The sequence below is a fragment of the Phasianus colchicus genome, chromosome 4 (genome assembly GCF_987193195.1).
Source record: "Phasianus colchicus chromosome 4, bPhaCol1.hap1.1, whole genome shotgun sequence".
NCBI classification, from domain to species: domain Eukaryota; kingdom Metazoa; phylum Chordata; class Aves; order Galliformes; family Phasianidae; genus Phasianus; species Phasianus colchicus.
Window position 1 is genome coordinate 24,729,150 of NC_143439.1, and position 14,108 is coordinate 24,743,257.

Sequence of the window (14,108 nt, forward strand, 5' to 3'; positions counted from 1 at the left end):
CACATGGACACACTGCTGGCTCATGGTGAACCTTTTTCCCACCAGGACCCCAAGGTCCTTCTCCGCAGAGCTCCTCAACAGCAGGTTGTCTCCTAACCTGTACGGATGCATGCGGTTATTCCTCACCAGATGAAAGACTCTATACTTCGTCCTGTCCACTTTACAGCAAAACAAGAAATTTCATCAACTGTATGTGTCACAGAAAGAGAAGTCAGTTTACGAGGGTTGGTTTCTCTGTTCAAAAAATTGGCTCTTGCTACTTTGGTGGGGTTTTTTTGTTTTTGTTTTTGTTTTTTTGCTTCATGCTTCCAGCATACATATGATGTTGATAATATTTTTAATGTAGTTAAAACAGATAAGAGCGTACCTTACCTCAACAATTCAGTAGGATATAACTGTTTTTTATTGGCAAGTATGGCACAGATTCTCTTCAATATCCTGCACAGAAAAGATGCAGGAAAGAAGAGTCAGGGAAAAGTGAGACAAAACACAGTTGATCATAACAAGTGATTTCCTCTTGCTTGTCAAGCAGTCCGCAAGGTAATCATGCAAATACCAAGTCTCCAAATCTATTGGGAGTTCAGATGCAATTTTCAGAAATGCATTTTAGACCATGTGTAATTTTCATGCAATGCAGCTTTGGCTTTGGCTGGCTGTTTCTCTGAGAAAGCTTTCAAAATGGTAGGGTTGATCAAATTGTGAAATGCAGTTTAAAATAAAAGACAAAAATAGGCTGTTGTAAAGCTTGAGAATGGTAATGGGATTTCAAGATAAATGAAAATCTAATCATGCAGTTTGTTTCTTAATAGTAAGAAATATGAAATGAAATTGACAGATGACTGAAAAATTGAGGCATACAAGATATAGCACAGAAGCCTGCATCCCTTGGTCAAGCACGTCCATCAGCAGTGGATTTATTGTATTGTGAATGTAATTTGCTCACTGAGGTATATAAAAGAGATGCATGATTTTTAAATATCTGTCTGTCTCAAAAGATTGAGGCATAAGGATAAAGTTCTGCAATCCTTCTCTACTGGGTTTAAGTAGTGCAATGCTTATAGCTGATGCCTGGGGGGGCTGGAAGACATGACATTACTTAAAACATTAGGATTTATGGGAATTTTTGTTTATTTCTCAGGCTTCTTCCCTATGGATTGAGAAATAATAAAGTTGATTATTTTTAATAGCAAAGCTCTGGGTTATAAATTCTAACTGCTTGGCCTCTTAAATTTCATAATTTGAATGTTAATTGTTCTAGTCTAGAAGAAACAGCCGGCGTGTTTCTTTACTCAGTCATTCTTATGGGTGCCTTCTATATTTGTCATCCATTTGATTGCAAAAACTACTGAAGTTGCTTGCATGCAGTTTAAAGTATGTGCATATGTGGCCGGAGTGGAATACTGTTATAGAATTAGCAAAACTACCTGTATCAGCTTATAATAAATTCACAAGATATTAATATAACATCACTGTTTTTATTTCTAGGTATTCAGGATCTTGTGCTCTTAATTTTTGTTAATTGTTGAAGATGAATATTCCAAGGGATGGAGCTCATTTTAGCTAGGAAATGGGGCATGCATTCTGCTAGCCTCTGACTGGCAATGCGGATAGAGATGGCAAAGCTCAGATAAAGATCAGTGTTGGTTTGTGAATTTTGTGGAGTTTTGTGGAGCTATGGGCCAAAGGTCATAGATAAAGGCCTGGTATCTCGAGGCCCTTTTGAATTTTATTATCCATGCTGATTTAGATGGTGTATTAAGCAGTTGTCCACTTTGTTCTTAATACTGGTAATATTTCTGGTCAAGCATTCACCTGATCCCTCTAGAGAGGAAGATTGTGGACAGTTGTCTAATTATGGTTTGAGGATAATGGCTGTTTCAAAATAGTGGCTAGCTTGCAACAGTGCTGATATTTCACCTTGAAGGGATGTGAGTCCCTTGCTTCTCTATCAAATATGTCCCCTTCTGTCTTAGATCTTGGGGAAAATGATTTATAGGCCAGCAAAGCGTTGCTTATTTGAATTATTATGAAGGAATGTATTGTATCCCAAGTTTGTTTCTGATTATCCCACACTTAGAATAAAATGAATAAATGCCTTTATCTTTGCTCTATTTTACTGGTTTCAACTTAAATATCTAGTTTTCTGTTTAAAAAAAAAAAAAAAAAAAAAAGATTTTAGTTTATCAGGCTGCTTTGTAGAACATTTTGCTTGTGAGATTCTCTATTACGTGGTCCAAAGCCATGTCTATTATAAAAAGGCTATTGAAAGATGAAGAAAAAGCAGTATTTGAATCTGAAGATCTTGTATGCAAGTTAAAGGTCTGAGTTGATGTTTTTATTTTTTTCTTGGAAGATTTCACTGTTTCCAGATGTTATGTGAATCATTCAGCACTGTTTTCAAAGCCTGGTCAAATACGTAGGATTGCTCCAAACCACACAGTGATGTGCAGATGGCAATACTCCTAATCACTTGAAGCAGGGAAATGGGAAGGCAATTTTGCACCTTCTGCAATAAATACAGTACATTCTTCCAAAGGGATTTTCTGATTTTTCAATAGGGTATTCAGCTTTTCTAGACAAAAGAGCTGGAAAAAGCTTTTACCTCCAACTTTTTGCCCCTCTAAAACAGAGTAAACAGTGGCACCACCTTAATCAAAAAGACTGTAAACAAAACTGGAATGCTACCTATGCTTAGAGAGAGATTGAAAGGAGAACAGAAGGCTGCACTGGAACAAAATACATAAAACAAATGTTTGCACAGATGAGTGATGATAGTATTGATTAGAATCAAGACAGAGTGGTGAGCATTTGGAGAAAACAAGGTTTAATTTTAATAAGTGTGTGATGTCCTTCCTATGAATAGATGTAGCTTGTCGTCTCTCAAGTAGAGAGCTATTATAGGCAAAGAAGGAAAACTGAGAGTGATTAGGTGCTTAGCAGAGCCTTTCACAAAGTTAAGACAAGAAACTAGACTTTGCCTTCCAAAGATAGGGCTCAGTATCTGGTGGGCTGTGCTTACCTTGGACAGTTTTTTTCCCTGCTGCCACAACAGAGTAATAGCTCTGCCTCAGGGCTTGGTACTCTCCTTGCTTTTTGCTTCTTCATGGGATTTGGATTTCTGAACAACTGAATTACAATGAAGTATTTAAAATAGCTGAATTTAGCAAATGAGTCAACCTGTATACAAATTTTAGTTTTCATCTGTAGGTAGTCTCTGGTATAGCAGTCTGTATGGTACTTCCAAGGATAAACATATAGTCACTGCCATCTCTTCTTGAAAATGGATTGAAGACTGGGGGTGATGCTCTGCGAAAGTTTGCAGTTGAAATACCATCCTGAAAACACACGGTATGTAGCAACGTCTCTGTGCAGAGGAAGGAAGAAAGGTTGTGGGCATTTACAAAAAACAGTTGATGGCAGATGCAGCAGTGGAGCACAGTCTCTGGATCAGCTCTTTCTTGATTAGACTCTCATTAAGTGCTTAACCTAAAATAACCTACTTTGTATGATGTCCAGTACTTGCTCTTTACGATTTGTGTCATGCTCCATTAAGAGTGAGGCACACATCATGTTGAGCCTTCTTGGAGAGGAGAGGGTTTTAGGCTGCAAGGTAGGACAGGCAAGGAAGGAGTGCAGTTAGGCTCACAGCACAGGGAGGAGAGATGAAAAGAGCAAGAAGCAGTTCTGTGGCTGATGGGAACAGACGTCTCAGGAACCAGAGAGAACACGCTGTACTGCAACAGAGAAAAGACAATTAAAATAGTCTAGAAGCAAAACACGCGTGAAGAGCTGCAGTGGAATGGGATATGCTTGCTTTTATGCTATTTTGTGTACCACTTTGTTGATCACTTTGCCTTTACTGAAAAATTTAATTATTCTAGTTGCAATAAACTTCTAATAAATTCTCATTTTTTCTAAGTTTAAAAGCCTTCTTGTCATCTTTGGTGACATCTTTGCTCTGTAGGGAGAATACTTAGCTCATACTTCTGCCTTACCCAGTGTCCTCTGACAACTTTTATTCTACAGCAAGCAGCTAGAAATGGTTTGGTTGGTGGTTTTTTTTTTACTGCACAAGCTGCTAGTGCCAATACCTTTCTATTTCTAGAATGCAGGAGAGACTAAAGTATAACATGACCTTAGGTAATAAAGCAGTCTCGTTAGTAGTTCAGTTTAAGAATATCTGTGCTACTTGAGTGTTTGTATTCTTAATGATGAGAGGCAATGAACTTATGCAAAGACTGCCACAATCTGCTTATTCATATATTTCTTTGCATTTTTCTATTTTTCTATTTATTTTCTGTTTTCTTTTTAATGACTGTTTAAGATTGTGTTGCTCTCCGGAGGCGTTGTGCATGCTGATCTCCCCAGAGCTCTCAGAGATCTCTTAAGCATTGGGTGACGTGGATTCTTGACAAGGCTTCTTTTATACAGTGTGATTATTTATTTATAAACTGTGACATCACAAGAAATGGAAAGATGAGACATGTGAAAGCCCAATAAGAGTTGAACCTTAGGCAAAAAAGAAAGGCAGGTTGGGGAAACTGGCTAAGTGCCTCCGGACAGTAAGCAGCAGTAAAAATGAAGACAGTAAATGATTGTTATTTTTAACCGTAATTTGCTCTGAAACACTCAGTGACCTTTGTTCAGGCAGAAGAGGCTAATTCTGAAACTACCTGTAACATAGGAGTTCAAGAAATATTGAAATGCTCCCAAATTGACCATGTGAGATAGGCAAGGGCTGTGGTTTTACTCACCATCCTTTCTGCTCTTAAAACCCACCAAAGGTGAGAGGGAAGGAGGTAATTGGAAGAGAGAACAGGAGCAAGGGCATGGGTAGAGCAGTAGGTGTCCAAACAGGGCTCAGCACTTGTGTCAGGATGCTGCTGTTCTTCTGGAGCTGAGATGACAAGTGCATAGCACCACAGACGAGTATGACAGCAGCACTGTTATCTCAGAGGAGTTCTCCTTATGAGTGAGGGATAATACTGCTGGAGAACCATTTGCTTTAAATGGGATGCTTACATGACTATCTTACAGATTCATCTTAACGTAGATGTATATCCCTAAACAAGGTACTCCGCAGATAAATGGGTAAAACTTGGGATTTAGGCTGTTACCCTCTGTAATACTTCAGAAATGACGTTATATCAACTGACAATAAATGTTAATACATTGTTAGAAATTAATATCAATGACTGTATTTGCCGGTATACTGCAAAAAAAAAAAGGAAGGACAAGAGGCAATCTCCATTTTATTTGATATCCAAGGTCTTCCATAGCTTAGTAAAATTTTGAATGCAATGACCTCTTGAAACGCTGGCCACAAACCAAGGCAGTATGCAGGCAGCAGCCTGCAGTCACTGTCCTAGAGGAGTGCTTCTGCTGTGACTAAGTAGATGATATCTTTGCAAAAATCCAGGAAGACAGGAAAAGTTAGATAATATTTTTGCTCTGGGAGCAATTAGAGTAACTGTGTAACCATTAAAAAAAAAATTAATTATTGAGAAACGGAGCCTTGTCTTCCTTAGTGGCCTTCTACCACTCACAGGTTCAAACAGCAGTAGGGACAACCTTGGACATTAGTGAATGTTGTTAGATTTTAGACTTGTTACTAGGCAACGTTAACTTGTTTTTGCAATTTCCTTGGGATCGGTCATGGAGGCTTATGTAAATTAACGTAGGTCACTCAAAACTTGAACAGGAAATTCATTCAAACTAATTTGTAGTAGTACAACATCAAACTTTTGCCAAATTCACATTCTGACAAACAGTTCCTGTCCTTTATTATGTATGTATTTACTTATTTATTCGGAGGGAGGCTGGGAATTCACTTGCCTTTTTATAAGCAATGCTCTCCAAATCAGGAATGTCACATTATTATAGAAGAAAATTATCCATCTTACTCCCCTAAGTTGTTCTGCCTCAACTAATTCTGGTAATTTTGGAACACAAAGATACTACTAATTTGTTTTATTATTATTATTTTTTCCCCAGTGGACCATGATCCACTAGTATTTAGTGAAAGCTATTAGTTACTTCTGTCTGAATGCCAAGTAGAAGTGTGATTTTCCTACATTGCCTAATCAGAATAGAACATATGAAGAGAGTGGAAAAAATTTTCCTCAGTGTTGTTAACTAGCAATGTTATTACAGGTATCTGGACCTGGCAACACATTTCCCTTTTGAAGAAATCCTTAGGAACAGAGAAAGGAGGCACGGATAAGCAAGCTAAACCAAAGATATTGCTGGGTAATGAGTAATGCACCAGGCAGCAATCAGCTTGGCAGTTGCTGTAAAATTTAAGCAGGTAAAGGGGGCAGTTGTCCTCCTTATAAAATAATATTAATAATTTACATTACATCCTTCAGGTGTAGTGTAGTACACAGCAGTGTAAGACTTGCTGAAAACACATTTCTCCAAAGCTGCTTCTGGCCCTTGCATCTCAGTTACACTGTTAAGTTGTGTAATGTTTTGAATGAATAGAATGTGTGTATGTGGGTGTGGATATATGAAATGTACGTAATTTAATGCTTTCTTTAAAGTTCTTGTTAATATTTTTGGAGGGTTTTTTTGTGGCATATAAATGGCTTCAGTCCAGGTCTTATGTGAAATGCTCCAAAAAGTAGACTGATGTGGTCGCATTCTGATAGATTTATTTGCACTTTGGAGATGCCATCATAGAAACATGTTTATGGTATTGTGATAAGTTTGTCCTGCCTGCCAAAGCTTATCGCAGGTTGGTATAATGCAGCTAATCAAACTAATAGGTTTGATTTAGGTCTTATTAAGTGCTTTTTTTTTTCTTTTCCATTTAGAATTTTTAACAGAGGAAAAATCTACTCTGGATAAATGGCATTGGTTGTTTAATGGACTTTGGTCTTGTCAGTATATCTGTCAAAACTGACATAAGAATATAATTATAGACTTAATGTTCTCCTGGAAATGTTGGTGATGAATACTTTTAACAGTGTGCCTTTTCATTTGAGTTGCACCACGTACCCAATTACAGTAGGTAATGTATCTGCTATTTTTACAGACATGTGTTTTTAAACACAAGAATTTTTCTATAATTTTGTATGAAATCATATTTTTCTCTGTTTCTACCATTCCCATAAGCATTCTGTTCTAAGGTTACACAAGCTTTAAGAGTTAGTGTAGGAACTACTGAGACGTGCGGATTTTTCCTTCCCCTTGTTAGCAGCAGGTGGAGCAAAGTCATGCTAGAAGCATGCCTGAGAACTGCATTATTTTTGTATCTTCTCAGCACGAGCCTAATCAATAAGGAGATCTTTGTGGATCCAGCCTGTGGTTCTTTTCTCTCCTTTCATCCTCTTTTCTTTTCGTAATTGAACAAATCAAAACAACTCCCTCTCATTTACTCAAATAATTGGAAATGCATAGCTCTAATATATTGTGTCAGAACCTCTCTCTAGTGGTCTTATTTCCCCAGTAAACTAGGAATATGGCTGCATTAAAATGAAGCAAACAAAGAAAAATATTTTAAATATGTTGAAATCTTTGCTGAAGTACCAACCTTAAGCTGAGAGCTGTGTGGTTTCTCTCTTAGTATCTGTGACAGCTTCTTTTCAAAATACTTCATTTTTTCCCCTTTGTTTTCTTTAAAATCTTGTCACTTGCATAGAATAAGAACTTGCATTGCGGGACTTCTGAGAGCTCTTCATTTATCCTCTGTTAAGTCTTTGAACTCTTCCTTATGGTAGGAAAACATGTTACTTGCCTTTCATGGTAAGTGCTGGTGGTGTAAATGCAGCCACAGACAAAAGTTTTTAATTTCCTTCTTCATCCTTGGGTAATGAGTATACTACAGAATTCTACTTCATTATACCTCTCTTCATTTTTCGGACATTGCTGATTTTTGTGTAGATGAACAAGCTGCTTTTATAGACATGCTTTTGAATTAGTGAACCTTTTTTCAGCATGATAGTCTTCCGTTCTATAAATTAAACAAATCCACTTCATTTTTTTTAACCATCAGTTTGTAGTTCAGACATTATTTCATAGGACATTAGGGAGTTGCCAGTCTTGAACTGGTTTACTGAAGAAAAGCAGATTATGCAACCTTGACATTTTCCATTTTATTGCCAGCTAGCATCCCAGCCCTCCTGTCAGCTGACCAATCCTACAGCCTCGTGGAGGCCTCTCCCATTTTTTTCCTTTATTTTGTGTAGTTTAGAAATATGTCTCTGAGAAAATGCTGTTACTTTCCTCATAACTTCAATTTCATCCCTCTCTTTTGCAAAAAGAAAGAACCTCATTTGCAAAAAAGCACACCAGATATCTCCTTTTTACCCATGTCAGGGACTGACTGTGTTTATATCATCTCAGTATTTCCAAAACACCCATTGCAGTGACTCATACATAATCCTTTTAAGGGGTGAAAACAACATCTAAAATACAAAGGAGGTTGAACCCGGCTGGTTCTTGAAAAACTTGCAGAAAATCCGAAATTTAGCATTTGGAAGAAAAGTGTTCTGTGGGGAAAAAAACAAACAAACAAAAGCCAACCATTTCTACATTACTGCTTATAAGCAGCTAATTGCATGTCCTTGGTAAAGATGTAATGAGACTTCTGTTGTTGTTCTCTGGTGGTCTTCAAATGTGAGAGTATTCTCAGGTTTTTGCTTCTCTTCTCTTAGTTTGAGAAAAGCCAGGAACACAGGTGTGTATTGTGCTCAGTTCTGAGACCTCCCTGTACCTTATTGTCATTGTCTGGTCATTTTCAAAGTTTTTTCAAACAATGTTAAGATTCTCTTGTTTTTCTGCTTTTTGGAAGGTTATGATTTTTTTTCTATCTTGCCTTCTGATCTGGCTCTCACTGTGGTATGAATCCTTTTAAAGCTGAAATTTTAATCAGCCAGGCACATTGTTTTAAAAACAATTGCAATTTTATTAATATATAGGTTATTAAATCGTTAAAAAAATTAGAGAGGAAATCATCGTTCATAAAAGAGAAGTTCTGGAAGTTCCCACCTAAGGCATTGTAGTTTATGTAGTAGTCAGAGTCATTCTTTGATTGTGGATTGACCTTGCATTTTCTTCCAGACTGTATTTAGAAATCTTTTGTCTCAGTTATCTGTGGATAACTGGGTACCTCCAGGACCTTAGGCTGTACCATACATTTAAATGCTGTTAGTTCCTTTCTTTGAAAAATGCTCCTAAAATGTTATGCTGGGTCTGGCTGGGGCAGCATTAATTTTCTTCACAGCAGCCCAAATGGTGGTATGTTTTGGGTTTGTTATTAGCACAGCTGGTATTTTAGCAGCAGCTGAACAATGCTTGCAGAGCCTAAAGGTCTTCTCCATTTCTTTCTCTGACCACCAGAGATCTGGCTGGGTGTAGGCAAGAGGGTGGGAAGAGGTGCTGCCAGCTGGGTGATCCAGACTGATGGAGGAGATATTATATACCATGTAATGTGCTTAGCAACAGAACAGAGGAAGGAGGGGTTAGAGAGATTAGCCATCTTTTGCTTGGGAACTGGCTGAGCATCAGTCTACTCATAGGAGGTTGTGAGTGGTTGCCTTTGCATTACTTGTTTTGATTTTTTCTTTCACTTTTCCTTCACTTGTTGAACTGTTTTATTTCACATATGAGATTTCTCTCTTCTATTCTTTTATCCTCCCCTCCATGCCCTAGGTGTGGGCAGGTGACGCTGTGCTGCTTAGGCCCACAGCCAACGCCTTCCCTCAGGTTTGTCACAGGTGCATAGAAATTGAAAGAAGAGGTGAGTGAGTGTCTGCAGGTGTAACTTTCTGCAATATTTTTCATCCCTAGAAAAATGAAATACGTTTACAGAACAGTAGATGAGTGCACTATAATGTAAACTGTGTGTAGTGGTTATACTGTAATGAGAAAGTTGTGGTTCCAATTACAGCAAAGTAAACAAATGACTTTGAGAAGTGTCATGCATCAGTCAGAAAACAAACAAAGTGGAAGCTTGTAGCTATTTTATAGGTAATGGAAGTGGAGTGAAAGGGTATTTAATATTGTACAGACCAAGGGCATAAGAAATTCCTGTCTTATTGAGACTAGTGATCCACCCAGCCCAGAAGGACGAGCATGTAGGTCTGGCTGCTGTCTGTGCTCCCTTCCTTTTGGACTTTTCCATCATCCATAAGGGTTGAATTAGAGTTTGTAGGATATACCTCCCTGCCTAATCCTTTTGCTGTCCATTTATGGATGAGTCACCCATTACTTTGCCTTGTCCCTCATAGAACTGTTGGTACCATCTGTGTCCACAGCTTTCCATATAGCATATTCCAGAAGATCACTGCCTGTGCAGAGAACTTTTTTGATTGGTTGTTGTTGTTGTTATTGTTTTACAAAAAACGTATGAATTTTGTCAAGTGCCTCTAGTTTGTGTATTTAGGGTCAACGGTGCCTTTGTGTTCAGTTTATCCATCACCCTCATGATTTTCTTAGCTTCAGAGATATGCTCCTCAGCCTTCACATCTCCAAACTGCAGAGTCTCAGCCTTTCTGGCCACGTGTCGTGAGGCACCATAACCCTTCCGCTTCATTCTGATTTCTCTGTTCTCTTCCATTTCTAACTGCAGCATGTCCTTTTGAGATGTGGAGGACTAAATATTACCAAAGATGTGAATGCATGAAAATTATATGCTGTCAAAAGCACTCTTCTTTAAGCATCCTTTCTGATTATACTTGTTATTTTGTTGGCTTTTTAGCTGCCTCTGCGCTTGGAGCAGAAATTAGGTGCAAGTTTGTAAGGGCTGAGTGTTCAACAGTGTTCTGACAGTTGAGTGGTTGAGTTTTCATGCTGATTTGTAAGGCAAGTGTGAGATGATGTGTTTTGAAGAGTCCTCTTGAGACTTTTTGCTTCCTTGCAAAACATGCTTTTTCATGTGCTCTCTTATCCTTCTCTTTCTCTTGTTGCCTTTTGAGAGTTCCTTGAAAATGGCGGAAGAGCAGAATAATGTAATTTTGCATTTTGTACATCTTTCCTGTTTAAACTAGTGAAAGCAGAGTGGTACAATATTTCTTGAGTAAAGGATGTTATTTTGAATTTGAGCCACTCCGACTCCCATTGTTATTGTGTTAGTCTAGGCATATTTTATTGTAGATTTTTGTTATTTTCTGAAGGTGGTAAAGAATGGTGTATGAGGTAAATAGTGTGATGTAGTAGCAATATACCAGTGCTGCAGTAAGGGCAGACTAGCATTATCTTATGCTTTCTTGATAATGTACCATAGTGATTCTGTGTGATTCTGTCAGTAGAGGACATCCTTCTGATCTCTTTTTATCTTTTGATCCGATATTTGCTACTAGGCAGTGAAATGCTACTGAAATCCATATGCTAAAAATCCACAGAGGACATCTATCTTACTTACAAATAGATAACTTTCCCAGGAAATGTGAATTTTCAGCAATGTATTCCCATTATTCTCTTAGTCAGAAGTACTGGGAAAAGCAGTGACTGTATTTTTTGGTGCATGTTCATGGGGGGGCGGTTGTAATCCAGCTACTTCACACTCAGCTACTCAGGGCCTTTCTGCCAAATTTCTTTCAATATCTCCCTTGTTCTAGCGCCATGGATCTTGTTTATCACTGAAACTGCCAAGGACTTTCCAAAATACCAGCCTTTCTTTGCAGTGCAAATTTGATATTTCTTTGGGAGGGTAACATAAAGTTGTAAAGTCACTTAAACATGGGTGCACTCAGCATCAGTGCTTGTGGCTGCTGATTTCAGTCCCAAGCATGGCTTCCATGGCTGCACAGCAGGTCAGAGCAGGACTGTGATTTGTTTCTGCCTTCAACTTACCTCGCAGCTCTAAAACAGCACTGCTGTTTCAGCAGAGAGAATAATGCTTGTGGGAACAGTTTTTGGGGTGAGAAGGACTTTAGGCCTTTGCCAGGACCCACTCACTCAGGTAAGTGTGGACATGGTCCAGTGAAGCTCTCCAGCAACTGCTAACTTTAAGTGTTTGTTCAGCCCTTTAACAGGCATTTATTTACTCTTGCTTAACATATGTTTAGTATCAACTCTCAGTGTCCAAGGTACAGGATTTGGGGGGAAAAAAGAGTAATACATTTATATGATCTCCTGCTGTTTCTCTGTGTGTGTATATAGGATGACAAAGAAGCCAACAGACCCTTACCAAACAAAGGAGAGCATGGACTAGGAAATGAGAAGTTCAAACCTGTGGTACCTTGGCCTCATGTTGAAGGTGTGGAAGTGGACTTGGAATCCATTCGAAGGAAAAATAAGGCCAAAAATGAATTAAATCAGCATGGTGGTGGTGATAACAATCAGCAAAACGTCATCCAGAGGCAGTATCTCACATTTAAACCTCAGACATTTGTATATCGAGATCCTGTTTTACGACCTGGAGTCCTCGGTAATTTTGAACCCAAAGAGCCTGAGCCTCATGGAGTTGTTGGTGGCCCTGGAGAGGAAGCGAAGCCATATGTTTTAGGACCAGATTACAAAGAATCCGTTCAAGCCAGCATAAAAGAGTTTGGGTTTAATATGGTGGCGAGTGATATGATCTCACTAGATCGGAGTGTTAATGACTTGCGTCAAGAAGAGTAAGCAAACTTTTTTGTTTTCTTTTAGTTCTGTTCTTATAAGGCTTAATTATTTTCTTTCCATAGATCATAATCGATGCTTAAAGTAATATTATTAATTAGGCCGAATACTTAAGACTTCTTGTTCTGACAGGCAAGAGTGCTGTACTATACCAAATATTTCTGTATATATGCTAATGCTGTTCCAGTTATTCCTCTCATAACTGCTTAATCTATATTGACTTGTCTCTAAAGTCTTCCATTTTAGTGTTTAATTGCATCATTTTGGATGTTCAGTTCCCAGCAATCTTCCTTGTTGTATCATCTCTTTTTAATCCATAACTTCTTAAGATTTGTTTTTAAATAAGAATGCATTTTTATTATTTCATGCAGAAGTTCCTACAGTATTGTTTATTTAGTTATAGTTTCATGACAGTGCTTTAAAAAAAAAGACACAAAATATTGTTTACTGTAAACATTTTTACGTAGTTACCTGCATTAACAGGAGTATATAGATCTGCTATGATGGAGTTTGGGTTTGGGAGCTAACCCCAGAGTAGTCCTCTACTTGCATCTCTCACTGCATTTATCACGAAGAAGTAAAGGGGGAAAGAAAGTTTTTACTTGCCTTGGGGTGTGGCTACTTCACTATGAGGGGAATTCTGAGAAGATATTAATATTTACTCTGTGTATAATTACCAACAGGTTTCTACAGTCTCTTCTGTTCTTTGTTAAATGCTGGAGCCAAATTTGCTTTCAGGTTAATCTGCATTTGATATTATTTTCCTTGTTAAATATCAAGGCAAGGCCCCTGAGCAATCTGATTGATTAGTGTTTTTTAAGCCTTTTTTTGTATTGGATAGGAAAGTATGTGAATTTAAATATAAAATAGGTTCCTGTTCTCCCCAGCAGTAGAGTTATGTCAGTACCAGGGTTTGGTGCCAACATCTGGATGCTTCCGGCCAAGGCGGCTATCTATTTGGCTGGTTGTTGATTGCTTACCAAAACTTTGCTGTGGCCCTTCATAAAGGGTGTTTTTCCATGTCAAGAGGTGGGAGAAACCTGATTAGTCTTACTCATGCTTCTGCATGCACTGCTGCTTGGATTTACTACGCATTGTGTGTTTGTTAAAATGAATGAAGTGCACAGAATGTGGGACTTCTTTCATGCCACATTCCTTGGGTGACTTACTGAAGGTTTCCACCTGCTTGAAGTCAAAGAAGAGAAACGAGTTTGACAACTGCCAGTGGAACAGGAATGTTGAATTTTACAGTTTCCTCCAAGCATATTTGCAGATAAGTCTTCCATGGAAGTCAGAGCCAGCAGCTCAAATCACAGTTAGGCTTTATTGTTTAATATCCTAAGAAAGCAAACAAAACAGCATGAAAAAAATGAGCAAAATACATCTTTCAGGCAAATTTATGTTGAATATTTCATCTACTGAATACTTGAGATGCTTGCAGTTATCTTAAATATGTTAAAGGTTTATTGCAATCTCCATGTGTCCTGCAGGAAAGGCAGAAGAGAAGGAAAGCAGTGCAAGATTGGTTGGTATTGCTATATGCT

At 38.2% G+C, this 14,108-nt stretch overlaps 1 protein-coding gene across 3 annotated transcripts in view; it reads left to right on the forward strand.

Annotated features, from left to right (window-relative positions):
- Nucleotides 1–14,108, forward strand: part of GALNT7 (polypeptide N-acetylgalactosaminyltransferase 7) — a 68,101-nt gene that overhangs the window by 16,518 nt on the left and 37,475 nt on the right. For 2 of the 3 annotated variants that reach the window (XM_031607565.2, XM_031607566.2), the window contains exon 2: nt 12,106–12,563. In XM_031607565.2, the coding sequence (XP_031463425.1) occupies nt 12,106–12,563 (458 nt within the window). Of the gene's footprint in view, nt 1–10,963; nt 11,906–12,105; nt 12,564–14,108 lie in introns of those variants that run through there. The other variant, XM_090138920.1, reaches the window with a different exon arrangement.